Below are 27,016 nucleotides of genomic sequence, written 5' to 3' on the forward strand. Positions count from 1 at the left end.
CTCACTTTATCGGATGCATTCAGTGGAGAGATTTATATACACAGAGAACATGAAACAATGGGTGTTACCATATACACTGTAACGAGAGCGATCAGGTAAAGTGAGCTATTACCAGCAGGAGAGCGGGGTGGGGGGTGGGGGGTGGGGAGAGAATCTTTTGTAGTGATAATCAAGGTGGGCCATTTCCAGCAGTTGACAAGAACGTCTGAGGAACAGCGGGTGTGGGGGGCTGGAGGGGGGATAAACATGGGGAAATAGTTTTATTTTGTGTAATGACCCATCCACTCCCAGTCTCTATTCAAACCTAAGTTAATTGTATCCAGTTTGCAAATTAATTCCAATTCAGCAGTCTCTCGTTGGAGTCTGTTTTTGAAGTTTTTTTGTTGAAGAATTGCCACTTTTAGATCTGTAATCGAGTGACCAGAGAGATTGAAGTGTTCTCCAACTGGTTTTTGAATGTTATAATTCTTGACGTCTGATTTGTGTCCATTTATTCTTTTACGTAGAGACTGTCCAGTTTGACCAATGTACATGGCAGAGGGGCATTGCTGGCACATGATGGCATATATCACATTGGTAGATGTGCAGATGAACGAGCCTCTGATAGTGTGGCTGATGTGATTAGGCCCTATGATGGTGTCCCCTGAATAGATATGTGGACACAGTTGGCAACGGGCTTTCTTGCAAGGATAGGTTCCTGGGTTAGTGGTCACACACCACACAACAGAACCACTGTGTGCATCTTTAAGCATAAGCAGTCAAGTCCTTTTTGATGCTCTTGAGTCTAATACAATCCTACAACATAAAACAAGATAATTCCTGACCACTATAATAACTACTCATCCCAAAGTCCCTTTAGAAGTGATCACTTGAAAGAAGCAGCCTATTTCCAAACAAGCTACGTTAATGACCATGAATGTTGAACAGTTTCAAAGTTTGGTGTTTCTGGCTGTTCCCCTGACAGTTTATCATTAAAGCTAATCATTCCAACATCCTGAATGTAAGGCTGATTCTCTGCTTCCTCAACACAACGGGCTACATTTTTTGCTATTTTTCCTGAGAGATGTAGCACAGAAGGTGTGGGTCAGAGTCAGGGAGACAGAAATACAGCTTTATGCCACTTTTGCATTGCCGAGATTCTGAGCTACTGCAGGGCTGAAACAACCCCTGGTGTAGGACAGCGTACTCCCGGAGACTGTTCTGAAGCCCAGAACCCCATAGTGATGTGCACCGTGACCACCACACCCCCTCATGCCTCTGGCCTGCAAACACCACTGTGCTGGGAACTTATGAAGTGGATAACATAGAGCTGCTTTACCTACAATAGGGAAAAATTTCCCCCATACAACTGTGGCTCATTTATGGTGGTATATAGTGGCTGGAGTGGGGACCATCATCTGGCTTAGTGTTTCTAACCTTTGCAATCTTTCAGTATTTCAGCACTCTCATGTTTTAATGTAAGGTTTCAGCGGTCTAAATGTTAGAGGGCCCCACTAAACCAGCTAACATTGACTGACTCCTTACTTTCCATCTAACCAAATGTTTAGACATCATGGGGAGATTTCCAAATATGCAAATGAGAGTTAGGTGGCCAAATGATTTTCACTGGGTAAAAACACCTTTGTTCCTTTGAAAATCTCCCCCTGCAATAAAAAAGTACACTTATTTCATACATGCATAGCAACAAGTTCCCTCCTATTTTATCACAAATGCATACCATAATATAATGAAACCAACTCCATTCCTAGCTTTATGTCAAGGTCCAACTACTAAGCCAATGATCCTCCAAAAAAAACCATACTGGAGCTTTCATTTGGAATGAATTAGTTGACGGACTCCCCTCAAAACCATGTCCTCACTCCATTATGGCACTCTCTCTTTTTCCTCTTTCTGTCATGATGCCCTTCTTGTCACATGGACATTCTCTCTTTTTTCCTCTTTTACAGGTTTTTTGCTGACTCTTGAGTCATTCTCCCCTCTAGACTTGCTGGTAGCTCTAATCTGCCTACCTCATTAAGAGCTACGTTGGTTCCACCCAGTAGACATCCACTGATTTCACCCAAAGTTCAGCTGAATGTTACAGGAAAAGCCTGGACTGGGTGGCAGCCTGAGTTTTCAACTTGGTACTGTACAAGTGAGCTGCTCCTATAGTGAGCTACAATAGAGGCACTATGACAGGGAGGGAAGGTGGATGGCTATGTACTGCGACATATTTTCAGAATGTGTGTAGGAGACAGGGATCTGCATCCCTTATAACTCACCCCAATCACACTGATCCACTCCCTTACTTCTCTCTGAACTAGTCTGGTACCCTCAGTTTGGGAAACACTGTTCAAAACATTGAAACACATAGTAACAAGCCAGTGATCTGAAACTGCAGAATCAAGGTACCAGTGGATTGTCCAGCCAAATGTGCCATCGTGGCACTACCCAAGAAGCCACTGCCTAACTCATCACACATTCCTAAACGTCTTATGTGCCGTTTAGGGTACTTCTCTCATTGATTCACATTCTGCACCACTAACTGTTCAGGGCCACAACTAGATGTAACAGAAAATACAAGGATAAACCTTCAACAAGATAGAACACACTGACAAATTATCCTGATACCTCCAAAAAAGACCACAAGGACAGCAATCAAAGAGGAAGACATATATGGACCCATCATGGGAGCACAAGTAATATAATATCTGCATCAAATAGTATCTGCAGTCTGTACGTACATTGCTGCTCCATTAGCATACAGCCTTTTGAGTCCCCAATGACCACCCTTCCAATTTGGCTCCTCAGTGAGGTGTGCATTTTCTAGGGATGGTGCCAACTCTTTTATTCTTTTTTTCCCAGAGTGTCTTCATGTTTAACGTTTACTTGAGTATAGATATATTTCCCTATGATTTAGCCTTTGACTTATGGGATATGAAGTGTACCTATGACAAGTTGCTAAACCAAATTCATGATTTGTAGAGACAAAACACACAGAGTAAGTGTCCACTAGAGGTTCACTGTCCCTCGACAACTGCATTGTCCCTCGACATATACTTCCAGATTCCTGACCAGGACTTTGGAACAAGCAAAAAAACAGTGAGTTTAGTGCCTGCAGGGGCAGAACTTTGACATAGGGCCATCATCTGCTGTTGGTTACTTTGATGTAAATATGGATTAATGCTACTGGAGTCAATAAGTTATTCAAGATTTATGCTGATATTTCCAAGAGAAGAATTTGATTCATAATCAATAAAGCTCACTGTGGAGATCCCATGCTTTGTAGCAGTGGACCCTCAAGTTCCTCTGCTGTCTCCAGATCCTCCGCATGAAAACAGTCCTCCTCACACAGTTTTTGGATTATAGGGACATCAGAAATCCTATGTATTTTAACTGTGCAAGTGTAGCAGGGATACTAAATCGATGAATAAAGTGGGAAAACATGGAAAATATCACAAAGTCATGAGAAACAGAAGCCTGGAACTGCAGTGAAACATACAGAATCAAGTTGATTGTGGGGCCAAATTTTTGACAGCTGCCCTTGACTTTGCAACCACAGATTTCTGTGATCACCACATCTGAATTTGTGGGCACAAACCAGACAGGCATATACAAATTCATCTGAACGGGCACATATGAATTTGAGAGGTAGGTTAAGGACACTCTGAAAGTTTGGGCCACCATATTAACTGCTACAGTATACAATGCAACAGCTGTCTCATTATTGCAGACTAATGGAATGCATTCCAACAAGATCCAGGAATTAAACATGGGATTCAAAATACAAAATTACACACTACATTTGAACCAACCAAATATAAAATGTCACCAACTGAGATTTAGAAACCACACAGTGAAGTACACAAACAAATGAAGTTATGCCTGGTTAACTATACCTTCTATTTTTATTATTACCATTTCTGTGCACCATCCCTGTGGTTGTTTTGCTTAAACCCAGTGGAGCCAGAAGAGGAAATTAAAACAATATACAAAAATATATGTACTGTATGGCTGTGGTTCCCCATTGCGCTCCCCAACTAAGATTAAATTTATTCTCCCTCCGTATATTTTCCAACAGGGATTACATAACTCATATTTTCTGACTTTTCTATTATCAGTTTTAAACTAGAATAAGAGGCAGCCCATAACGTTAAATATTTTTGGTTCCTTGGGACCAATTACATCTGGAAATATTTTTTTGTAAATCTAGCAAAAACAATCTATCTAAAGATATAATGATACCATCACCCTCAAATTAACTGAGTGCTTTGCATCATTTAAGCACATGACTAGCTTAGTATTAAAAAGGTATAGCCAAACCTACCAAAGCCTTTTAAAATACTTGTCTGTTTCAAGCCACAAGGAAAATAGGGGGAAGGCAGATGGACAGCCTATAACTACTTACTAGGAAACAGAATCTTAGCTGTTCTGCCCTGGTACACACTTAAGACGATCTTTAGTTGCCCACCCACAGGCAGCAAGCAGAGCTCGGTCAATGTTGTTAACAATAACAAACACGTCTATGAAACCTTTTTACATATAGTGATATTCATCTTCCTCCTTTCCCAACAGAGACACAGCAATTTGGAAATTTCCCTCCCAGAAGGAAAATTTTGCAAAAATCTGAAAATACCCGCCTCTATCTTTGTTGTGATTAACAAATTGAAATGGAGACCAAGTTCTACATGGTAGTTTAGTTTCTTTTGCTTGAACAGAGGTGTTTTGCCAGTAGCAGTTTTTAAATTTTTAATCACTCAAAGAGATTAACAGCAAACGCGGAAAATGCAAGGAAACCTATCTATCAGAAACTCACCGTAATGCATGTAACCATTGCCTTTGGTAGGATCCAGCTGAATAGCCTTCAAGAAGTACTTTTCTGCCTCATTCTTGCGGCCCTTAAAAAAAAAAAAAAAGGAGAGAGAAAAAATGGATTATCTTAACACTGAGTCACCCTGGAGACATCCTGTACAGTCTACCACATGCTCCACACTTTCCAAATTCCAGACACAAGAACAACACAATTACTATTATCACCAGATTCAACCTAAGTAAATAGGAATTAAATGGCAAAAAACGTCATTAACAGATTTAAAGTCCACACATTAATAGATTCCAAGGCCAGAAGGGCCCTCTGTGATCATCTAATTTGACCCCCCTGATTGTTAAATTAAATCTAATTTAACACAGACCATAGAACCACTCTGAAAAAAAATCTAGAGCAGGTATTTTTGAAAAAGAAAAAAAAAAGTCCAATCTTAATTTAAAAATTGTCATTCATGGAGACTCCACCATAACCCGTGGTAAATTGTTCCAATGGTTAACTACTCTCACTTTAAAAAATTTACTCTTTTATTTCCAGTCTGAATTTGGCAATCTGCAGCTTCCAGCCATTGGATTGGATTGTACCTTTGTCTACTAGACTGAGTAGCCCATTATCAAATATTTGTTCCCAACGTAAGTACTTATAGCCTGTAATCAAGTCACCCATCACCTACTTTTCATTAAACTGAACAGCTTGAGCTCCTTGATTCTCTCTCTCTTTAAGACATGTTTTCTAGTCCTTTAAATCATTCTTGTGGCTCTTCTCTGAGCCCTCTCTAATTTAATCAACATCCTTCTTGAATTGTGGACACCAGGACTGGACACAGTATTCCAGCAGCAGTCACAGCAGAGTAAAATAACCCCTGTACTCTGATGACAGCTTGTGCCCTTCCAGAACATAGAGTTCTGCAACACTCAAACTTCAGAAAACCAAGAAACACAAAGTTAGGGTACATATCCAGGTAATACCCAGATATTTTGTTCAATATCTTCATAAATGATCTGGAGGATGGTGTAGATTGCACTCTCAGAAAATTTGCGGATGATACTAAACTAGGAGGAGTGGTAGATACGCTGGAGGGGAGGGATAGGATACAGATGGACCTAGACAAATTGGAGGATTGGGCCAAAAGAAATCTGATGAGGTTCAATAAGGATAAGTGCAGGGTCCTGCACTTAGGACGGAAGAATCCAATGCACCGCTACAGACTAGGGGCCGAATGGCTAGGCAGCAGTTCTGCGGAAAAGGACCTAGGGGTGACAGTGGACGAGAAGCTGGATATGAGTCAGCAGTGTGCCCTTGTTGCCAAGAAGGCCAATGGCATTTTGGGATGTATAAGTAGGGGTATAGCGAGCAGATCGAGGGACGTGATCATTCCCCTCTATTCGACATTGGTGAGGCCTCATCTGGAGTACTGTGTCCAGTTTTGGGCCCCACACTATAAGAAGGATGTGGATAAATTGGAGAGAGTCCAGCGAAGGGCAACAAAAATGATTAGGGGTCTAGAACACATGACTTATGAGGAGAGGCTGAGGGAGCTGGGATTGTTTAGTCTGCAGAAGAGAAGAATGAGGGGGGATTTGATAGCTGCTTTCAACTACCTGAAAGGGGGTTCCAAAGAGGATGGCTCTAGACTGTTCTCAATGGTAGCAGATAACAGAACGAGGAGTAATGGTCTCAAGTTGCAGGGGGGGAGGTTTAGATTGGATATTAGGAAAAACTTTTTCACTATGAGGGTGGTGAAACACTGGAATGCGTTACCTAGGGAGGTGGTAGAATCTCCTTCCTTAGAGGTTTTTACGGTCAGGCTTGACAAAGCCCTGGCTGGGATGATTTAACTGGGAATTGGTCCTGCTTCGAGCAGGGGGTTGGACTAGATGACCTTCTGGGATCCCTTCCAACCCTGATATTCTATGATTCTATGATTCTAATCTTCTTTTTGCCTCCCTAGAGATGGCAATAGCCACAATCAATTATCTGCATACACTACAGCTGGATTTAGTGTGAGACTTGTAGCTGTACTGAATGGTGGAAGCAGTAGGTGGGACAGTTTGGTCGAGGTGTATTCAGAGATGGGGATTAGTTTGAGGAGCATCACAGAGCTGTGATTGTGATAGAAGAGTGTGCATCTTGAGGAGCTAGTCTGCATCATTTTGTTGAAAAAAATGTGTAGTTTTTTCACTAGCAAGGCCCTGGGAGGCAGGAGGTCTTGCCACAGAAACTGTCAGTAGGGAAGTAAGATAAAAGACTTGTCTACAGGTGTACTGAAGGGTAAGGGAAAGCACAGGGTTAGATGGTATCCTGTAAGTATGAAGTGGTTGTTATATTTCACAGGTGCAAGCAATCCAGCAGGAGAGTAGGCTATGGCTACAATTAAATGCTACAACAGCACAGCTGAATGAGAACACTTCAAGGAGATGAATAGAGCCTGAAACAATAGTTCTGAAATATGTGAATGGCTCCATTCATGTCAGCAGGTGTTTTGCTCCCCTCTCCCCAGTGCTGGAAAGCCTGCGATATGCAACAAGCGTACCCATTCTCAGCTCCTTCCCCAGTGTCTGCAGTGTGTTCTCAGTGCATGCTCCAGTATGCCTGTTCTCAGCTACACATGCAGAGGGGAGCTTCCCCAGATCCTGTGTGCATAGCAGGGGGCAGGAGGGAGAGAGAGAGAGGCTCAGACCCTCAGAAGAACAAGGGCCGCAGATCTCAGCTCAAATGAGGGTGGCCAGACCACCACAGATGGCCCACCGCAGATCGTGGTACACCCTCGGGAGGGCAATGTAGGGCTGACAGGCACCTCTGCCCCTATTTTCCCTTTGTCACACACCCCTACACCTACACCCCCGCCCCTCCTGGCTCCCTAACTCCTCTCCTATCCACCCATCCCCATTTCTTTTCCTCTCCATAATCCCCTCACTACACACCAAATCCCTCTCTCCCCATTTCTAACTACTCTTCCAGCACTAATCACCCTCCCCTTTCAGCCAGCATTTGCAGGTATCATTTTATTTTATTTTCATAAATCGTTTCAAACATTTTCTGCTATATTCAGATTAAATCCATTTCCTCAAAATAATTTAAAAAATCCACACTCCTTTGACAGCAGCAGAGTGGAGCAATGTGCCCATTTTCTATTTCAGATTTCTACCTTGAATTAGATTTGAACTCACAGTGCCCATTTGGTGTTCAGAGTAATGGCTAAAACAGTCCCTAAGCTCCTTACAGATCCTGTGAATCTTAGGTGCCTCTTAACACTCTCGGGTGCTCCTTTTTGCACATGTGCAGTGTAATGCATTAAGTGTATCCCTCACACTTGCTTGCTGGAACACTTAACTGGAACACTTAACTGGAAAAGCAAACTCTTCTTCTAATGTTTTAATTTGGTTTCCCCTGGAGGGCTGGTTGGTGTAATACTCTCTGTTGGGATAACCTTTGAGCGTTTGAGACTCTGGTGTGATTATCTGAGCTCTGGTTTGATCTCTATCTGTGTGCCAAACTACATTGCCAGAATGTAACAAATTTAAGAAAAGCTGTTTGCCCCCCAAGGCTGTATCTCAGGAACATCTTGTTCAAATGATCCCAAACTTAGATCACTGACCAAACCCTGCATCCCCCGAGACACACAAAATTTCAAGGGAATCCAAATAACCATATGGATTTTAGAGTTCTTACAAGAGTCAAGCTTTAAAACAGAAAGCCCGTCTTGACCCTAACTACAGCAGAGCTGCTGGAACATTCCAGGGTTACAAGTTTTGTGGTTGACTATTTTATGCTGCTGATCTCCAGGCACACAGATAAATGTGGTCAACACTATCAATGTTCAGGATCTAAGGAAAAGGTGGAAATCCATTGTAATAAATATTGTAAAGGATCTTGGTAAACTGTGAGCTAATTTTCTGGACAAGTGCCAGGATAAGCATAACTCCAAAACAAAACTGGGGTATGAAAATGAAAGTTAGATACACTCATATGCTAAAAATACACACACTGATTTAATCACCTAGAACCGTGGACACAAGATTTTGTAAAATCTCCTATATTTGTGTTCTACGTTTATTTGCAGAGATATTAAAGTGCTACTCTCTTTCACACTCATATTAAAAAAAAGATTTCATGGGAAGTAAGAGCTTTGCAGGTCAATATAAAAGTGATACCAATCTTTTAAGGAAAATGTCTTTGACCTGGTAAACTACCAAAGCTATGACGAGAAAGGCAAGGGAAAGACACAGAAACAGTTGTAAGTTAACAGACCATGATTTTTATTAATAAAAATCAACAGTACCTTTTGTTGTTTAGTACTCCAAAACCACTAAACCCAAGCACTATCATGAGCCCAGGGACAAAGGAAATCTACGGCTTATTACTCTTTCCTCATGGAGAAAATAACCAAACTGTATTGTACCAATAATTTGGTATCCTGTCTCAGACACTAGCCAGTATCAATTATGCAATAACATGCCTATGACTGCAGTTTATTCCTAGTCCCAAGCAGAGAGTTGGTTTGTATTGTGAGACATGAGCACCTCAGAATTAAAATGACTAATTTTAACTAAATGCAGCTGATGTGGAAGTAAGACTTCTTGATCTGTAATTCTCAGGATTGCCCTGAGTGCCATTTTAAAGATACATACAACATAGCCTACCCTATAATCACTTGGTATAGAAGCAGATTTTAATCAGATTGAGTATTGCATGCATTCTGTACTGCGGGCATCTATCACATAATGTAACATTCAAACAATAACAAGAATTGCTCATAATGATCACTACACCAAATCCTCAGCCCACCCCTCCTCAACAGCCTGAGAAGAGAAAAGGGGCTTTACAGTGAATCCAGAAAGTTAACAAGTGCAGGTGAAGATAGTGGGGACAAATTCCAAAGTCAAGGTCCCCTCTCAGAAGCCTCCTCATTTATACTTCAGGGGATTCATAAAGTATCTCTCATGAAAGGGAAGAATTTGGCCCTTATTGTCCAATAACATTATCCTCAGTTTCCAATCCTCATACTTCAGACCCCTTGTCAAGCCCCTGAACAGATTTTGGAAAATTAATCCTTCCCAATTACCCACAATGCAAGCGACTGCTCTGTCCTAACCACTGCAATCACATGATAGATGAGGCTCTTTTACATTTAGATGCTGAAGCACCTTTCATCCCAAAATATTTTTCAAAATACATTGTACAAGTGTACAGCAATCCCTTCCTCCACCAGTGAAATGGAGCTGCCTCTGTGGGAGAAAGGCAGCAATTCTTTTTAAACAGCACGCAGCAATAGTTCAGCGCAAGAAGTGAAGAAGAATGGTGTATCCAATTGAAACTACCAGGGGAATTCAGGTAGACAGAGTAATTATTCAAGTTCAAATTGGTTCAGGATACTAAGTTAACATCCTTACTCTGGCAAAAAGGGTCATGTCACAAAGTTCAGCCTGGAGACTCCAAAATTGTAGGCACAGACTGCATGTGTCACGAATGCCAACAGAATTAACATTTACAGATCGTGCATCATTGCTCTTTTAACAGACTAATACAATTAGTCTTAGCTGACTGCATTCTGTCTTATGCATACTCAAGTTGCTATTCCTACTGAAAAAAGAACAGTTCACTGAAGATAGTTCTATAAACAGAAGATTCATATTTTATGACTATGTCTATAAGACCACAAGCATTTGTCAAATATAATTTACTTTCACCTATTCAATTCACCAGAATATGTTACCACTATATTCTGTTTGGCACTTTCCAAATGTAATACTGCACCCAGCTTAAGTCATTCAGGGAAACAGAGTACATAATGGCGACGGGTGCCCATACAAATAGCATCATTAAAATGATTGTTATTGAGAGGCAAAAATGCTCATTAACAAAAAGAGGAAAAAAGTCATACATTACATCACCCGAGGCATAAACTGAAGTGACAGCAAATGAACAGTGCAGAACCATTTATCCAGGTTGGCCATCATTTTAATATATCCACATTTGTCAAAAAATGATTAAGAATGTTCTCTTCCAAAGTGACACTCTGAAGAAACTGGCATCAAACTCCACCTAAAGAGTCCTCTTCCAAGACATTTGTGTACTGCTAAAATGTCAATATATCAGCACACATTTTGTAAGCTTTGTTTAGGTGTCAGATGATATAAACCCCAGTCATTTGACAGAATCAGGCTATATCACTATTAAACGTTGGCATTTATCAAACTTACATTTTCTACTAGCCACTGGAAGTACTCCTTTGCTAGCACAAGAGGATGCATATGGTGAAACAGTCAGGTTTAGAGGACAACACCTGCCCTTTCCCCCACTCTATTGTAAGGATTCAGTGCTAAGTAGAACACAGGATGGAAGGGGATAGGTTCAAAATATTAAGGGAAATACATAATTAGTTATTAAAATAGTTGAAACATTAAATTGCTGTGGACTGGCATATTGCGTGCATATTCATTTTTATGTACAATGACCCCTACAAATGAAGGAATTGAAGATCACGGAAAGCTCTCAATTTTTAACAGCGAGGGTAAGCAGTTGTATACGTATATACACATGCCTTGGAAACCTCACAAAGTGAAAATACAGCTTTACAACTGCAGGACAGAGTCCTATGTCCAAGATAAAATGGTTATTCATAAGTTTTTAATGGGAAGACTCAGTGGCTCTGAGAATTACAAATGGGATAAAACATGCCTTTCAACTACAGGTCACCAGCTCATATGCAGTCCAACTCAGTAGCAAACAGAAGTGCGTCATATGACAGCTTCTTCTTTGCTTGTGAGAAATGAGTAGATAGTTTTAGCCCACATTCTAATGGAGAAGTGCCAACTTCTCTCTCTCACACACACGCACATCATAACTGATACTAATTGGCATGTCAGTGAGGGAACAAGAATTCAATCATCATAAAGAAATAATATTATATATATAATTATATATATAATATATATTATAATAATAATATTCTAATAACATTAGAAAGTCAGTTTAGAAAAAGCTTGTACTGCTCCTATCCACACTATATTTGTCTGGGCCTTATCCAGAGGTCCCTAATTCAGGCAAAATACCCATTCAGTTCAGTGAAACACTTCCATGTGTAAGGGCTCCTTGCTCATGTTGCTCGAGAATAAATAGAAGATGGGAGTATGTCCACTGCTATCACTCCAGTATCCCATGTGAATTTAAAGACACCTGCCCCCCCACCAAATTCTAGGTATCCATTTTTGAATATGTTAGCTGTAGTGTTTATCCTAACTGTCATTTCTAACAGATTATGGGCCTCATTCTACAAATATTGTCAGACACAGTGCTCAACTGGGCCTTCAAATAAAAGACTTTGAAGTTACCATGACTGAGGGAGTGACTGGAGGAAAGTTAGTCATTTAAGGAAAGTACACATCTATCCAAATCAACTGGCATGTATTTCCTTGACTAGAACTCTCCCTGCCCCACTCAGAAATAACGGAAAAAGCCAGCAACAGCAATTTCTCCTCACTCTGCTGGTAGAATTTGTAAAGCTCACGTTGAGACAGCTGATGTACTTCAAGCTGCTAGAAACCTTAAAATCCTAAACAACTAATAAGACCGGGAGAGGTTAATGTAGTTAAGCAGTTCTGAATAATGTACTTTCGTAGATTTATATGCACTGCTAGCTACCAGTAAGGTGGCTCCCTCAACCTCATTCATTTAAGAAATGGGTGTCCATTAAAAACATTAAGAATCCCCTCTTTTCTCCTCAAAAATACGTATTTGTACCATGAGAGTTACATAATTGCACTGCACATTATTTTGGAAGCATGCAGCATGGCAAAAGTTAGGGGGGTGAATTTTAACATACAAACAGTCCTAAATTCCACCCCCAAAGTTCCACCATAGTTGAAATTGTACAAGGCTTTAATAAGTGAAGAAGCAAAAGTCCCTGTTTTGCATAGCCTTATGCTGGTGAGAGTTTGGTGGCACAGTGGAAAATTAAATCTACGCGTCAAACAAAATGGACTCTCATTCCCTACGACCAGTCCTCTTGATTCCTCTTTATGAACAATCACTTTTTTTCCAAAGGACTAAGCAATTAAAATAACTTTTTGAGTAGAAAAAAAGTGACAAAGACTAGAGAGTAGGGGAAGCCAGAGTATTTTACATATCTTCTTTTGTATTGCTGAAGGCTTCTGAATGCCTGTATGAAAGATAATGTTCCCAACAACAGAAAGAGTAAGTGTGTGAGGCCACAGATTCTGTGAAAGACTTTTGCTTCTGCTTTCTGGAGGGGAAAAAGAAAAAGAAACCTGTTCAATGAACCACCTTCTTTGCCTTATTAAAATGGGTGGGTGCTCCGGGGCTGGAGCACCCACAGGAAAAAAATAGTGAGTTCTCAGCACCCACTGGCGGCCTCGCTGATCAGCGTCTCCCCCTTGCTGCAATCAGCTATCCAGTGGCAGGCAGGAGGCACTGGTGGGAGGGAGAAGGGGGTAGAAAGAGGCGGGGCAGAGGGGAGGCCTTGGGGGAAAGAGGTGCAGTGGAGGCAGGGCCTGGGGTGGAGTGGGGGTTGAGCACTCCCGGGGAAATGACAAAATCGGTGCCTGTGCACAAGACAATTAAAAACATGAATATAATGGAACCACATAGATATTTACATGTACTATTGAGTAATTACGTGATCTAATTCAGGGATCGGCAACCTTTGGCCCCGGCGGGCTGGGCCAGTTTGTTTACCTGCCGCGTCCACAGGTTTGGCCGATCACAGCTCCCACTGACCGCGGTTCACTGTTCCAGGCCAATGGGGCTGTGGGAAGTGGCAGCCAGCACATCTCTCGGCCCACGCCACTTCCCGCAGCCCCCATTGGCCTGGAGCAGCAAACTGCGGCCAGTGGGAGCCGTGATTGGCCGAACCTGCGGAAGCGTCAGGTCCTGGCGGGCCGCGTGCCAAAGGTTGCCGATCCCTGATCTAATTCTTGTAAACTTTTTACTCTGGAAGATCTGATACTAAGCAGTCCTCTGGATAAAAACCCATATTGAGGAGGTGAAGGGGATGTAAGTACCTACCTGGACTGATTCCACTCTACCTAGCCGTCCTGGGCCCAGAGGAGTTTTGTGCCCCTGCCAATTACTGGGAGGCATACCCCTGCTTGTCTCCCCTTGTGCATGTCTCCCTTCAAAGTGTTCTGTTCAGTGCCATATCATCTAGTCCAGTCCCCTGCACTCATGGCAGGACTAAGTATTATCTAGACCATTCCTGAAAGGTGTTTGTCTAATCTGCTCTTAAAAATCTACAATGATGAAGATTCTACAACCTCCCTAGGCAATTTATTCCAGTGCTTAACCACCCTGACAGTTAGGAAGTTTTTCCTAATGTCCAACCTAAACCACCCTTGCTGCAATTTAAGCCCATTGGTTTTTGCCCTATACTCAGAGGTTAAGGAGAACAATTTTTCTCCCTCTTCCTTGTAACAACCTTTTATGTACTTGAAAACTATTATGTCCCCTCTCAGTCTTCTCTTCTCCAGACTAAATAAATCCTGGTTTTTTTTCAATCCTCCCTCTTAGGTCATATTTTCTACACTTTCTATCATTTTTGTTGCCTCTTCTCTGGACTTTCTCCAGTTTGTCCACATATTTCCTGAAATGTGGTGCCCAGAACTAGACATAATTCTCCAGTTGAGGCCTAATCAGCGCGGAAGAATTACTTCTTGTGTCTTGCTTACAACACTCCTGCTAATACACTGCAGAATGATTGCTATTTTTGCAAAAGTGTTACACTGATGACTCATATTTATCTTGTGATCCACTATGATCCCCAGATCCCTTCCTGCTGTACTCCTTCCTAGGCAGTCATTTCCCATTTTGTATGTGTAACTGATTGTTCCTTCCTAAGTGGAGTACTTCACATTTGTCCTTATTGAATTTCATCCTATTTTCTTCAGACAATTTCTCCAGTTTATCCAGATCATTTTGAATTTTAATCCTATCCTCCAAAACACTTGCCACCCCTCCCAGCTTGGTATCATCCACAAACTATACTCTCTATACCATTATCTAAATCATTGATGAAGATATTGAACAGAACCAGATCCAGAACTCATCCAAGCAGGACCCCAGTCGATATGCCCTTCCAGCTTGACTGATAAGTACTCTCTGTAAATGGTTTTCCAACCACTTGTGTACCCACCTTATAGTAGCTCCATCTAGATTGTATTTCCCCAGTTTGTTTATGAGAAGGTCATGCAACACAATATCGAAAGTGAAGATATGCCATATCTACCACTTCCCCCGCTCCACAAGGCTTGTTACATGCGAACATGTCCTCTTTTATGACATCCCACCACTTGTTCTTGGGTCTGCCTATGTTTTTTCATTCAATCTTGAAATCTGTTCAACTCTTGTAACCTACATAGTTGTCAGGACTGTGCTTTACATGATCAGATCATTCAGTCTGCACTCCCTCTATTCTTCGTTTGTGGGTGTTACTTTGAACATGTCTCGAATATACACATTCCTCATACGGACTTTCTTTCACCACTCATCCATCTCAACATTTGGATTTCTATGGAACAGATCATTTGCTCACGTTATATGAAATCAGTACAAATAAAAAATAGTGCTGTACATGAAAGAAAGTGTGGAATACCAATTGAACTGTTTTAGTTTTTTGCTTTTCCTTAGGGTCCAAGAGGAATTTACCAAACAGGAATAACAAACTTTTATTAAGACACAAAAGGGCTGTAAAAAAGTATTAGACAAATTTTAAAGAAAATAATTTCTTCACACACTTGGAGATATATTTACTGTATGGAAAATATTGAGTATTCACCTCTATCATTATTCTATAGACTATTATTATATCCTGACCACATAATGAAAGCAGAATTGATGCATGTGAAATTAATTCCCATATTAGGCACTTTCCTTTCCATCCAGTCCTAAGGCACTTTTTATCAGTTTTGATGAAGCAGAGTATTAATGTCTACCTGTGTTCCATGACAGTAAATTCACCGTCTTCACATATTGTTTTCATTGAATTCTATAAATTCTTACTGAAGAAAATTTGGCCTATATCCTGCATTCTTCTGTGTTTACAGTCAAATTTACTGTATGTAGACTAGTAACAGGTAACTGGAGGCCTATATTGTACCGTGTAACAAAATAAAGATATTTCTTTCTTTCACGAAAACAGTTAATTGTGCATTTGCCTTCCCTGTTTCCAGTCATGAGCTTTAAATTTGCATGAATGAGAAAGAGCAATTTATGGCTTCCACTATCCTATTCACAGGAGCAAGACACAATGTTATTTACCAACCGGTAATCTGAATACCTTTTAAAATTTATTTTACAATGAGAGAGCCTTTCATTTTACAATTAGTCCCACCGAATTTTGGCATACAGTCAAAAATATGTCCTAATGGAATTGAGAAGTATATTCATGGATATAGTTTTATGACATGTGGCCAACTTCAGGAAATACAACCTTGATAGATGCCAGTTATGGAAATATCTCTAGCTAGGAAATCCTGTCATTTAAGACATAGACATATCTATGTATACTGGATAAACCACACCTAAAGCAACTGGGGGATAATGGCCATAAAGCAATGCAATGTGACTTTTATATTCAGACATATTCAGAGAGAGGCGGGGGGGGGGGGGGGGGGGCAATGAGAAACTGTGTAATATATGTTTGGTGTGTAAAAATTGATCCCAAAATTGGAACTCCAGGCCCAAACCACCTCTGAACTTTAGGAAACTTTAGAATTAGATCCAAACTTTCTGACTTGGACCCCTCTCTAATAATAATGGCATGGTCTCAAGCTTGGTTCAATTTGGCTAGATCATAGGTGGACCCCACAGAGGGTTTAATACAATAGAAAATTATGTCATATATATGTGTGTGTGTATATATATATATATATATATATATATATATATATATATATATAGCACTCTGAAGATAAGCCACTGTTCTCAAATTTAAGACTTGTCAATAAATGCTGGAATGGTGATAATGGCACTTTATTACACAGCAGTCAAAAAGCCAACCAGTTAGTCATTTTTGGATGTCAGTCAATGATGGATTGAATTTAATTGAATATGGACATACCCAGGAATCCTATATCCATAATACTCTGCTATGATGGGAATTAAACTGGAAAATTCAACTTTTATTAAAAAATTCCTCCTATGAACAATTTTACCTTCCAAGATATTTAGCCTCCAAAAATGAAATATCTAACTGGTTCAGCCATCTAACTGAGTTGGCCCATTTAGAAACTGTGTCTTTTCATGCAAGTGAAAAATTTCTAGAGTTTGAGAGCATTTAATAAACAATCCTAGAAATGTTATTCCTACTATAGTTATATTATGCTGTTTTCAGCTAATCACTATGTAAAATACCATAAACTACTCCAGAAAATTACATTAAACTTATATATACATTTGAATGTATTTCAGCATTTCAATTTCAAAACTTTTTTTAAAGAACAGTAACTCAGGGACTAATCTTCACTATTCCTGTTTGGTACCAATATGCAAATATTACCCTTGTTTTTTTACACAGAGGAAAAAGGAGATGGGCAAAGCACAATACCTCTTACAGCCAGAAAGAACATCATTGCCAGAGCTGCAAAACAGAACTTTAGAGATCCTGGCTCTTACTCCTCTTTTCAGATCATTGGAACATGCTTGACTGATAAAATCATTAATAGTAATGGATCAAACTCAGTTGATCCGTGTAGCGGGGTGGTCACCTGCTCCTGCCCTGAAGGGCTTAAGACAGCCCAGGAGAGGGCTATGGCTGGGAGCAAGCAGTACCCCGGCTGACTGGGGGAAGCAGGCTCAGCTGTGGCCACGCCCCAATCAGGGCTCAGCTGGCCCTTGTAAGAGGGCAGTAGGCCAGGAGCAGAGAGTCTCCTCTAATTGTGGAGGGAAATGGGCCTGGCTGCTGGGGAGCATACCAGGGTACCTGAGGTGAAGCAGGGCTGGGGAAGGCCAGAGGAGCTGAGAGGCTCCAGACTGGAGAAGCCCCAGGCTGCAGGCCTGGCAGATGGCCTAAGATAGGGTACTAGGGTTGCAACAGGACAGCCCACAGTAGGCAGAGGCAGCAGGTCCAAACACCCCTTGCCTGTGATGATTGGCTTCTACGCTGCAGTCCGTCCCAGTGTGTGGGGGCTCTATGGTGACTGGCAGTAGCCAAAGACTGAGGTGAGGTGGGGTGGGGATAGTGGGTAGGGGTTCCCTGGGAGAGGGAGACCCAGATCTGTGGGGGGTACTGCCAAGGGGCAGCACCCCAGGGAAAAGGGGCACCGGGGTCCGGGAGGGACATGGGGGCCAGCAGCAAGTGGGACACTGGCCTGCACAAGGTTCTCCGGAGGCTGGAAGAGCTAATTCTCTGGGAGACCAGCAGGAGGCACTGCAGGGGTGAGTCCTGCCCCATGACAATCCGTTAAGTTTTCTTTCCTTTTGTCCCATCCTCTCCTTTTCTCCCTTCCTCATACTTCCATGCTCATATCTGTTTAATTTTATTTTGTTCTGTCATTCAGGGTATGCACTAATTATTCATTAATATTGCTTATATATAATAAGGGAGGGGACTTTAGCAACAACAGATTCTTGGAGCATGTCTACATTTACTGTGGATCGACGCTGCAACAATCGAACCACTGGGGGTTGATTTAGTGGGATTAGTGAAGACCCACTAAATCAACTGCAAATCGCTCTCCCATTGACTCTGGTATTCTACTGGAACAGGAAGCTTAAGGTAAGTCAACTGGAGAGCTTCTCCTGTCGACCCAGTGTGGTGTAGACACCACAATAAGTCGACCTAAGCTATGTCAACTCCAGTTACGTTATTCACTTAGCGTAACTGAGGTCGACTTAACCCCGTAGTGTAGACCTGTCCTTAGTCAGATCCTTTGTTGCTGTTGGATACCCAATAGGCTTTTTATATCCAATTTGACTAATAGTGCGCATTGACAATTTGAACTCCAATTTTCTTACTGGTCAGTTGTGCAACACTGGCAGCAAACACTCTAGGGAAGATTTTGGCCACCTACTGGGGATATGTTTAAAATTTGAGGGATCAGGTTTAACTTTAAGTTTTACTCTAAGACAGGATAGAGGCTTATAAATAATTTTATTTCTTGGAGTTTAATTTAAGAGTCCTTAACTATTATATGTGTGTGATTTATTTAATCATATTAAACAATCTGGATTACATGGAATCACCTAGTATGATTGTTACTGAATTTACTATGGCTGAGAACTGAAATACAGAAACTTTATGAAGCAAATTATTTCCCCCCCAATATTTAAGGGTCAATTTTGAAGCTGGTAAAAATAAGAGATTAATAGCACTATGTGGAGCCATGTAAAAGGCAAATCAATACTGCATGTTTTTCCAAAGAGATTCACCAGAACATTTTTCAGAGTAACAGCCGTGTTAGTCTGTCTTTGCAAAAAGAAAAGGAGTACAGCTCACGAAAGCTCTTGCTCAAATAAATTGGTTAGCCTCTAAGGTGCCACAAGTACTCCTTTTCTTTTTTCACCAGAACATATAATTCCTAAACTACTACTTCCTAATTTTGTATTATTGGGCCGTTTCTTAAGCAAACTAACCACTATTTGCATTATTACAAACTATAGACATTGTGATGTGAGCAGAAATCCACTTGGGATATATAAAATTGAAACCTTCAAACTGGTTCCATCTATGACCCCGAAGTAAAGTTTCTAGAAAGAGACTAGTACATCCAACATCCTTGCCTATCCAGTATAAGCAGATGCCAATTGACAGCCTTCAGTAGGCAAAAGGTTTTAGGCTGAATGCCTACTGAACTTAGACTAATGCAAAAATGGCCTTGCTTATGTATGACGTTTCCTTAGCATGTGTGCTGACACTTTCTCCCTTTGAAAACTTTGCTCACACAATGCAAAGAAAATCACAGTACATGCTCAAGGCTGCACCTGGGCCTGTCATTTTTGACAAAGAGACGCCATTACATTTTATAAATGGAGTTCTGCAATGCATACAAATTATGTTTTTTCTTGTGAAGAAGAAATAAATTACCTAAGTAAGGCAAAAGCTCAGGTGCTTTGGCTGTAACCCCCATGTTTTCCCAGTTGACTGATTAGGTCAGATAGGATGTTGCTTTCACCAGTATGTTTCTCAAACAATTTATTTAACTTAGCACGCAAGATCTTAAGAGAGCTTAAAAAATGCATAACATTCAGGTATTGCTGACCCAAATGGCTAAATTTGGTTTTTGAGAAATGATAAATAAAATAAAATGAAGAACTTAAACACCAGCCAACTGGCTGCTTCCTAGCTATCCTACTAGCTGAGCTACTAATCATGCTTTTTAACTGCTACATTTAGCTGTTCTTATATAAATTCTGCAAAAATGTACCTGAGTGAGCATAATTTTTAGATATGAACACACAGCATTATCTGATGTATGAGTCGCAAAATACTTGTGACCGTTGATTCTAGGTAAGAAGATCCAAATTCATTATGCTATTCCTTTGGAGAACAATATTCAAGCATTTCAAGTTTTGTCAGTTTTTCTGCATGATCTGTTTCCTCTTGGCATTTCCCATATCCCAGAAAAGGTATAAAGACATTACAAATATTTACACAACAGAACAGCACAGGGAGTGTATAATTTTAGTGTAGGATTTTCCGAAGAGCTCAGTGTTGGCCTACCTCTTCTCCCAATTAAGCCAATGAGAGCTTTATCATCTACTTCAAAGGGAGCAGAATTGAGTGCTTTGTTCTAACACCCATCGTTTCATGTTCTCTGTGTATATAAAATCTCCCCACTGTATTTTCCACTGCATGCATCCAATGAAGTGAGCTGTAGCCCACTTATGCTCAAATAAATTTGTTAGTCTCTAAGGTGCCACAAGGACTCCTGTTCTTTTTGTGGTACACAGGTTTTGTGCCGAGTGAATTTCAACTTAGAACATAACTACTGAGTGAATATAATGGCATCCAAAAAACACATGGGATTGTATCTATATATTCAGTGAATGACCACATGTTGTTAAAGATTTAACAACCAGCTATAAAAACAAATGAGGGATCTGAGTCTTAAGCTTCTTTACACTACTCTGTCAGTGTAAAGGGGCCTCAGAGTGGAAGGAAACTGTATTTAAACCCTCGAATACAAATTTCTCCCACTTTAAGGTATCTTTGCACTCAGAGAGAATGAAGTTGCTGTAGTACAAATGAAAATTAGACCTCAGGTGTGTTGTCACATGTGAACAAATAAATAGACTTACATGAAATGTATTGAAAAGATCAATAAGTAACGTGTTTGAGGTCTACACAGCGTAACTTTAAATGTCCTGCTTTTATTACAACACAGACAATGTCTTCTGAGTTCCATGGACATAGCCTTATGGATACTCTGACAATAAGCTTTACTAAGAGTCATTTTGCCAAGGAACCCACATTTAACACTTCTATGAATGTAAGACAATTGTCTGTTTCATTAATAGTAGTTTTTTTAAAAAAAAAAGGTTTAAGCCATATCACTTTATTGCATGCACGGACACATACATGCACTATTTGGATAGGCTTAGAAAAGAATTATTATTTCAAGGATGTCTAAGGCCCAGTCAGAGATTAGGGATCATTGTACTAAACATTATAAACACTCACAACACACACGCACTCGTACACAAAAATTATTATTCCTATATCAAAGAGTTCTCAAACAAAAACACAATCTGAACTTCTTCTAAAGCAACAGTAATATCAAAATACTAGTGTCTAACACTTATTAAAATGTACAAAGGTTTGCAACAATATTCATTTTTGGAGATCTGTGTAAATAATTAGATTTTATGTTGTACTTCAACCTTAAGCTGGCATTTTCTGCTCTTTTGCAGAAACAGGTGGAAGTCTATAAATGGAATAGGTTAGCACCTGCCAAATAACCTCATACTAAGCATATATAAAACTAAGCAAATTAGCACAAGAAAAATTATAGAGCTTAGATTAGACTGTCTGCTTTCCATTGTTCATTTTATTACTTGTAAAATGCAGGTTTAAAGTCACGCTATGCAAATAGCTCTTTGAAACAGGAGTAATATTAGCTACATGCCGATCTGAAGCTGCAAAAATCAACTTCAAATTAAATGAATATCATTCATTCACCATACAGTTATCATAAGTTTTACAGAACAGGATGAATTCTTATTTACCTTTTTTACAGTTGTAAAAACAGGGCATACCATCCTGTGTTTCAGCAGGACAAACCACTCAAAAAGGAATAAATTCTGTTTAAAAATCTCTTTTCAGCAAGATCTGATGTCAGCTTTTAATTTCTACTGCACTTGAGATTTGAGTTTGATTCATAACACTGTATCCTACATTGTTGAAGGCAACTTTGATAATTAGAAACTTGTTCCAGTGTGTGGACTGAGAAAAGGAACAAGACATGTGGAGGTCATTGTCCCAAGCAGTCAAGAAGAGAAAGGAGGTTATTAACTTTTCACTGATAAACAGGTATATTGGATATAGAAATAAAGCAGCTTTATTTTAAGGTGTCTTATAGGACTAATTATTGAAGCAATAAAAAGTATCAGGAAATCATAAAAGAAATCATGGATTAAGAACATGCTCTCTGCATTCATATTTAATACTTGTGTTTGATATGTTAGAGCCCAGTCCAGACAATATAAATGCATTTAGTAACTCAGCACACTACTTGGTTTATACTCCTACGTTTATAAAACTATAAATTGCTCCTACTGCAAATTGAGAAATCACAGCCTACAGCAATTAGCAGCAATTTGGCAAGTCTTAACAGATTGGGCATAGGTTATGTCCTCCGCACAATCATAACAGTTGTTCACAAGAGGCAGATGAATCCAGAAGGTTCAAGAAGCTGGTTCAATAGCCAGGATTGGCACTGGGGGAATAAATGAACCAAGTCTCACTGCTATTAGTAAGTGTTAATACTGGCAACAGACTTAAGGAGGCAGAAAAGGTTAAAATTTGGGTTAAAATTGGGCTATTTAAGTCAAGAAATAAAACACTATTGAATTTGTGAACTTTACAGTTTTGATTTTACAACTAGGTTTATGTTGTACAATTGCCTTTGGCCGAGATCTAGAAGCTTGGCTGAGCATATTTTTTTTTTTTTTAACTCCCTGGTCAAAGAAAGTTTTCTAGCTCAGTTATCATTTTCATTCTTCATCTCCTCCCACTCACTGCCCCATCTTTTCCTTGGAAAATAAGCTAACGGCCAAGTAGAACTTTTAATAGAAGCTTGTTTCAACATTCGTTTTACTGTCACTCAAAAAAAAAATTGCAAAAAGTTTGACTTTAAACAAACTACGACTGGTGTGACATAAAAGGAGAGAGACCCCAAAATGTCTCTCATTAACATTTGAGAGAATCACCCAAGGCACTATTATAACTTCCTGCCTTTTTTCGGTCATCTGTGCAGTGTCCATTTCTATGCAATAGACTTAAATAGCAAAGTTCAAATTAAGAGTGAATTACAACGTGACTCTAAACCTGGCTTGGAGGGACCATCTCTAGAGATGAGAGATTATTCTTGTTTCCATCTCCATTCAACCCCAGTGGACTCTGTAGAGACTTAGATCAAGCTTGCCAGTTAGTGCCAGTCATGAAAGAAGCCTTTGTGATGAGGATACCTCTGCTTGAAACTCCTTTCACAGACGCCATGGAACAACCATTGTGCTGTAAAACTGACCAAAGCTGAACCATCAACCTGGAGGTCAAAGGTTTCATATCACACTGCCAAATTCCTGCTCCATTCAGCTCTCCTGAAATAACTGACTGTAGAAAATCCAATAAAATGTATTCTGCTCCTTTCCCATTTATAGGTCATAAATCATTCTCAATATTGAAATGTCAGTAACCAAACTTAAATAATTAAAAACAACAACAAAGCACAGCCACATATATGCATTTCACATCTACTACCCCATCATCATCTAAATAGTGTTGTCTTCTGAAGCACTATGTTAATTACATTCTGGAAGGGTAAAAAACAAAAAAATGCTCCTTTTGTGTCTTCTGTCTTATTTTTCTGTTAATGCACATTGCTGTCATATGTACAGCAATGAATATGTACAGAGAAGACATGGCAGTAAGAAAAGTAAAGATAATTTTAGGACAATATTAATCATTTTTGATGAAAATAGACAAACAGGGAAGAGTGCGTGTGTGGGAAGAGAAGGGGTTTTGCATTTCACTGGCCTATAGTTTAACACAGGGGTGGGCAAACTAGGACCAGCAGGCCAGATCTGGTCCATGAACCGTTTTAATCCGTGGCACAAGGTCGGGGGCTGCACCATGTGGCTCCCGGAAGCCACAGCATGGCTCTGCTCCAGCTCCTACAAGCTCCAATGGGAGCTGCAGGGGCAGTGCCTGAGGATGGGACAGCGTGCAGATCTGCCTCGCCGTGCCTCCACGTAGGAGCCTGGGAAGGGACATGCCACTGCTTCTGGGAGCTGCTTGAGGTAAGTGCCTCTCGGAGCCTGCACCCCCTGAGTCTCTCCCCTCGCCCCAACCCCTTGTTCCAGCCCTGATCCTCATGCCCTCCCTCCCGCTCTCCAAACACCAAGATCCCAGCCCAGAGCACCCTCCTGCACCCCAAACTTCTCATCCCCAGCACCACCCCAGAGCCCACACCCCCAGCCGGAACCTGCACCCCTGTCCCAGCCCTGATCCCCCTCCTGCCCTCCAAACCCCTCAGTCCCAGCCCAGAACACCCTATTACACCCCAAACTCCTGCACCCCAAGCCCAATTTTGTGAGCATTCACGGCCCGCCATACAATTTCTATTCCCCGATGTGGCCCTCGGGCCAAAAAGTTTCCCCACCGCCTGGTTTAACATCATGATGTGGTGTCTGATACTCAGAGTTGTATAGAGATACTTTTCTTTTCTGTAATGATATATATTCTTCCTGAGTCTGAAGGCACTGTCTGCTTCATATGTATCTTGTATTTAAATTCCTTCAAGAAATGTAAACGGTTAAACTATAATATAAATTTATGTGGACATTTTCATCCTTTTTCCATTCTCCCTCCAAATTATCAATTTAGAAACCCAAAATTATATAATAAAATTATTTCAGAACTAAAAGGACAAATCTAAAATTTCCCATGGCCAGTTCTCATAATTTGGAAATAATAAAGATGTTAAATAAAAAAAGCTGTAGGATTTTTTTCCATGGAAATCACAAGACATCCCATAACAAATCTTATATTCTATCTAATCATAAACTCAAAATATATGTAAAATTAAATACAGGAGGAGAGGTGTAGGGTGGAAAAAATAGAGATCTGAATTCTAACTGAGAAAACCCTTCCTTCCCCTTCCATATGTTCTAGTAAAATAGAACTTCTGTGTCTCATAAAAATATTTCTTCAGGAAAAAAAAAGAGAGAATGACGAGGGGAAAGAAAAACAAACAAAAAAAACCCTCATGCAAGCTTTCAAATATACTCCTCAGGTGCAAAAAATGAAGTGGTCCAGAAGAAGAAGGTGAACTGGGAAATCCTATTATGTACTCCACTTGGAGTTTAATATTAAATAGATATATCCCATAAGTGTAAGTGTATGTCAGTATGTGAGAAATTTTAACTGGAATTGGGAATTAGAGTGGAAAATTATAATTCCACAGGTTGAAACTGACAGACAGCGGGATAATGATCAGAGCTCAACTCTTATTCCATTGCAAACTGAAAGCTCCAATCTGTACTGGCTTTATTAAACCTTTTAATTGACAGCTTTTAGTAACATTTAAAAATAGATATTGAATTCACTTTAATTGTTGTTGTCACATCCTTCTGTTCTAATCTTTTCTCATTGCTATTTCAAGTATTTTAAGCAAAAATAAACAGAGGGTGGAGGATATGGTTAAAGTATTTCTTCATTTCTTTCCTGTTACACTGTATACAAAAGTCCTTTGTCTGAAGACTTTGTAGAAGAGAGGCCAGAGTGAAGCGGAGACAAAGGAAGATGAGGGTGTTCAGAGGGAAGCCAAAGGATTGAGGAGCAGAACAAGGCAGAGCAACATACAGTATTGTCGTCACTGCCAAAAATGCCACCATCCTCATCAATGGATGGGGGAAATTGATGGGGCCAGCTGTGAAAGAGGGACAGTCCCAGTGGCAAGGGAGGGAGACTCTCACCAAGGGAGAATAGGTAGCTCCTCCCCCTGGGAGTCTCTGGCACCCACTGGCCAGCTGGGAGAGAGGGATGCTGATTTGCCAGCACTCCCCAGTTCTCAGGATTTAGCCCAGTGCAGGGGCCAGGTGGAGTCTCTTTCAGCTCCATTCCAGCAAGGAAGGTATATATTTGTCAGATAGAAATGCTGATATATGATATACAGGATATGAGGCAATGGATTGGGCAGGAATTGTGATACCATGCAGTGTGGTTGGGTGGGGAGAGCAATCAAGCTAGTTGCTGATGCTCCCTGTGTCCAGTTTTCATTGAACGGTCCCCAAAGGTAAGAGACCTGGGATTTTGGTGATGGACCTTAGGCTCAAGTGTTATGGTGAAACCTCGTGGCCCTCGCAGGCAGAGGTCAGACTTTGTGGTCCTCATGTCTCCACACAGCTTCACCCTATGTCTCCCCTCACGGGGGAATGATGCTAAGACTCAGAGAGAATTGAGTTCTGGGGTAAGCTGAGGAACTCCTACCCCATGTTATGGGTTATATGATAATGAGTCCTATAACTTCCTCACTGGAAGCAATTCAATGCCTGATACAGGAGAGTGTGGGTAGTAGTCCTCCCTTCTGTTAAAATTTAATAACATCGCTTAATTCCATGCATATGTCTGTTCTCATTTTGCTGCTGTGTCGACATCAATAGGTGTGTTGTTAATTCAGGTTAGCTAAACCATGATAGCTACCTCAGGTTAAAATAGCAGTGAAGACATGGCAACTCAGCTTTTAACTTGAGTTAGCAGCTGCAGTTAAAGCCTAGAGGGGAGTCTGGGGTTGAAAGCAAGATGCTAACCCAAGCTAAAAGCCAAGTTGCCACGTCTTCACTGCTATTTAACCAGAGTTAAGAACACACTGTTTGGTGGTGTGTGTGTGTTTCCATGGAGACATACCCACATGACAACTAGGGAAACAAAGGAGGTATGCCAATGGAAGTGAAAGGCTCAAGATAAAGAAGAGTATGGGAGAGAAGAAGAAGAAGATTGTGAATGGAAAATAGAGAGGAGGTGATCAGCACAGCAGA

General features: G+C 40.6%; 1 protein-coding gene across 5 annotated transcripts in view; it reads right to left on the reverse strand.

Moving 5' to 3' along the window:
- Positions 1-27,016, reverse strand: part of TMTC2 (transmembrane O-mannosyltransferase targeting cadherins 2) — a 379,331-nt gene that overhangs the window by 61,228 nt on the left and 291,087 nt on the right. For all 5 annotated transcript variants that reach the window (XR_012156727.1, XM_073327618.1, XM_073327617.1 and 2 more), the window contains exon 9: positions 4,796-4,877. Coding sequence is in view for 4 of the 5 variants with exons in the window: in XM_073327618.1 (XP_073183719.1) it covers positions 4,796-4,877 (82 nt within the window). In the remaining variant the exon portion in view is untranslated. The remainder of the gene's footprint in view (positions 1-4,795; positions 4,878-27,016) is intronic.

Source organism: Lepidochelys kempii, chromosome 1 (assembly GCF_965140265.1).
Source record: "Lepidochelys kempii isolate rLepKem1 chromosome 1, rLepKem1.hap2, whole genome shotgun sequence".
NCBI lineage: Eukaryota > Metazoa > Chordata > Testudines > Cheloniidae > Lepidochelys > Lepidochelys kempii.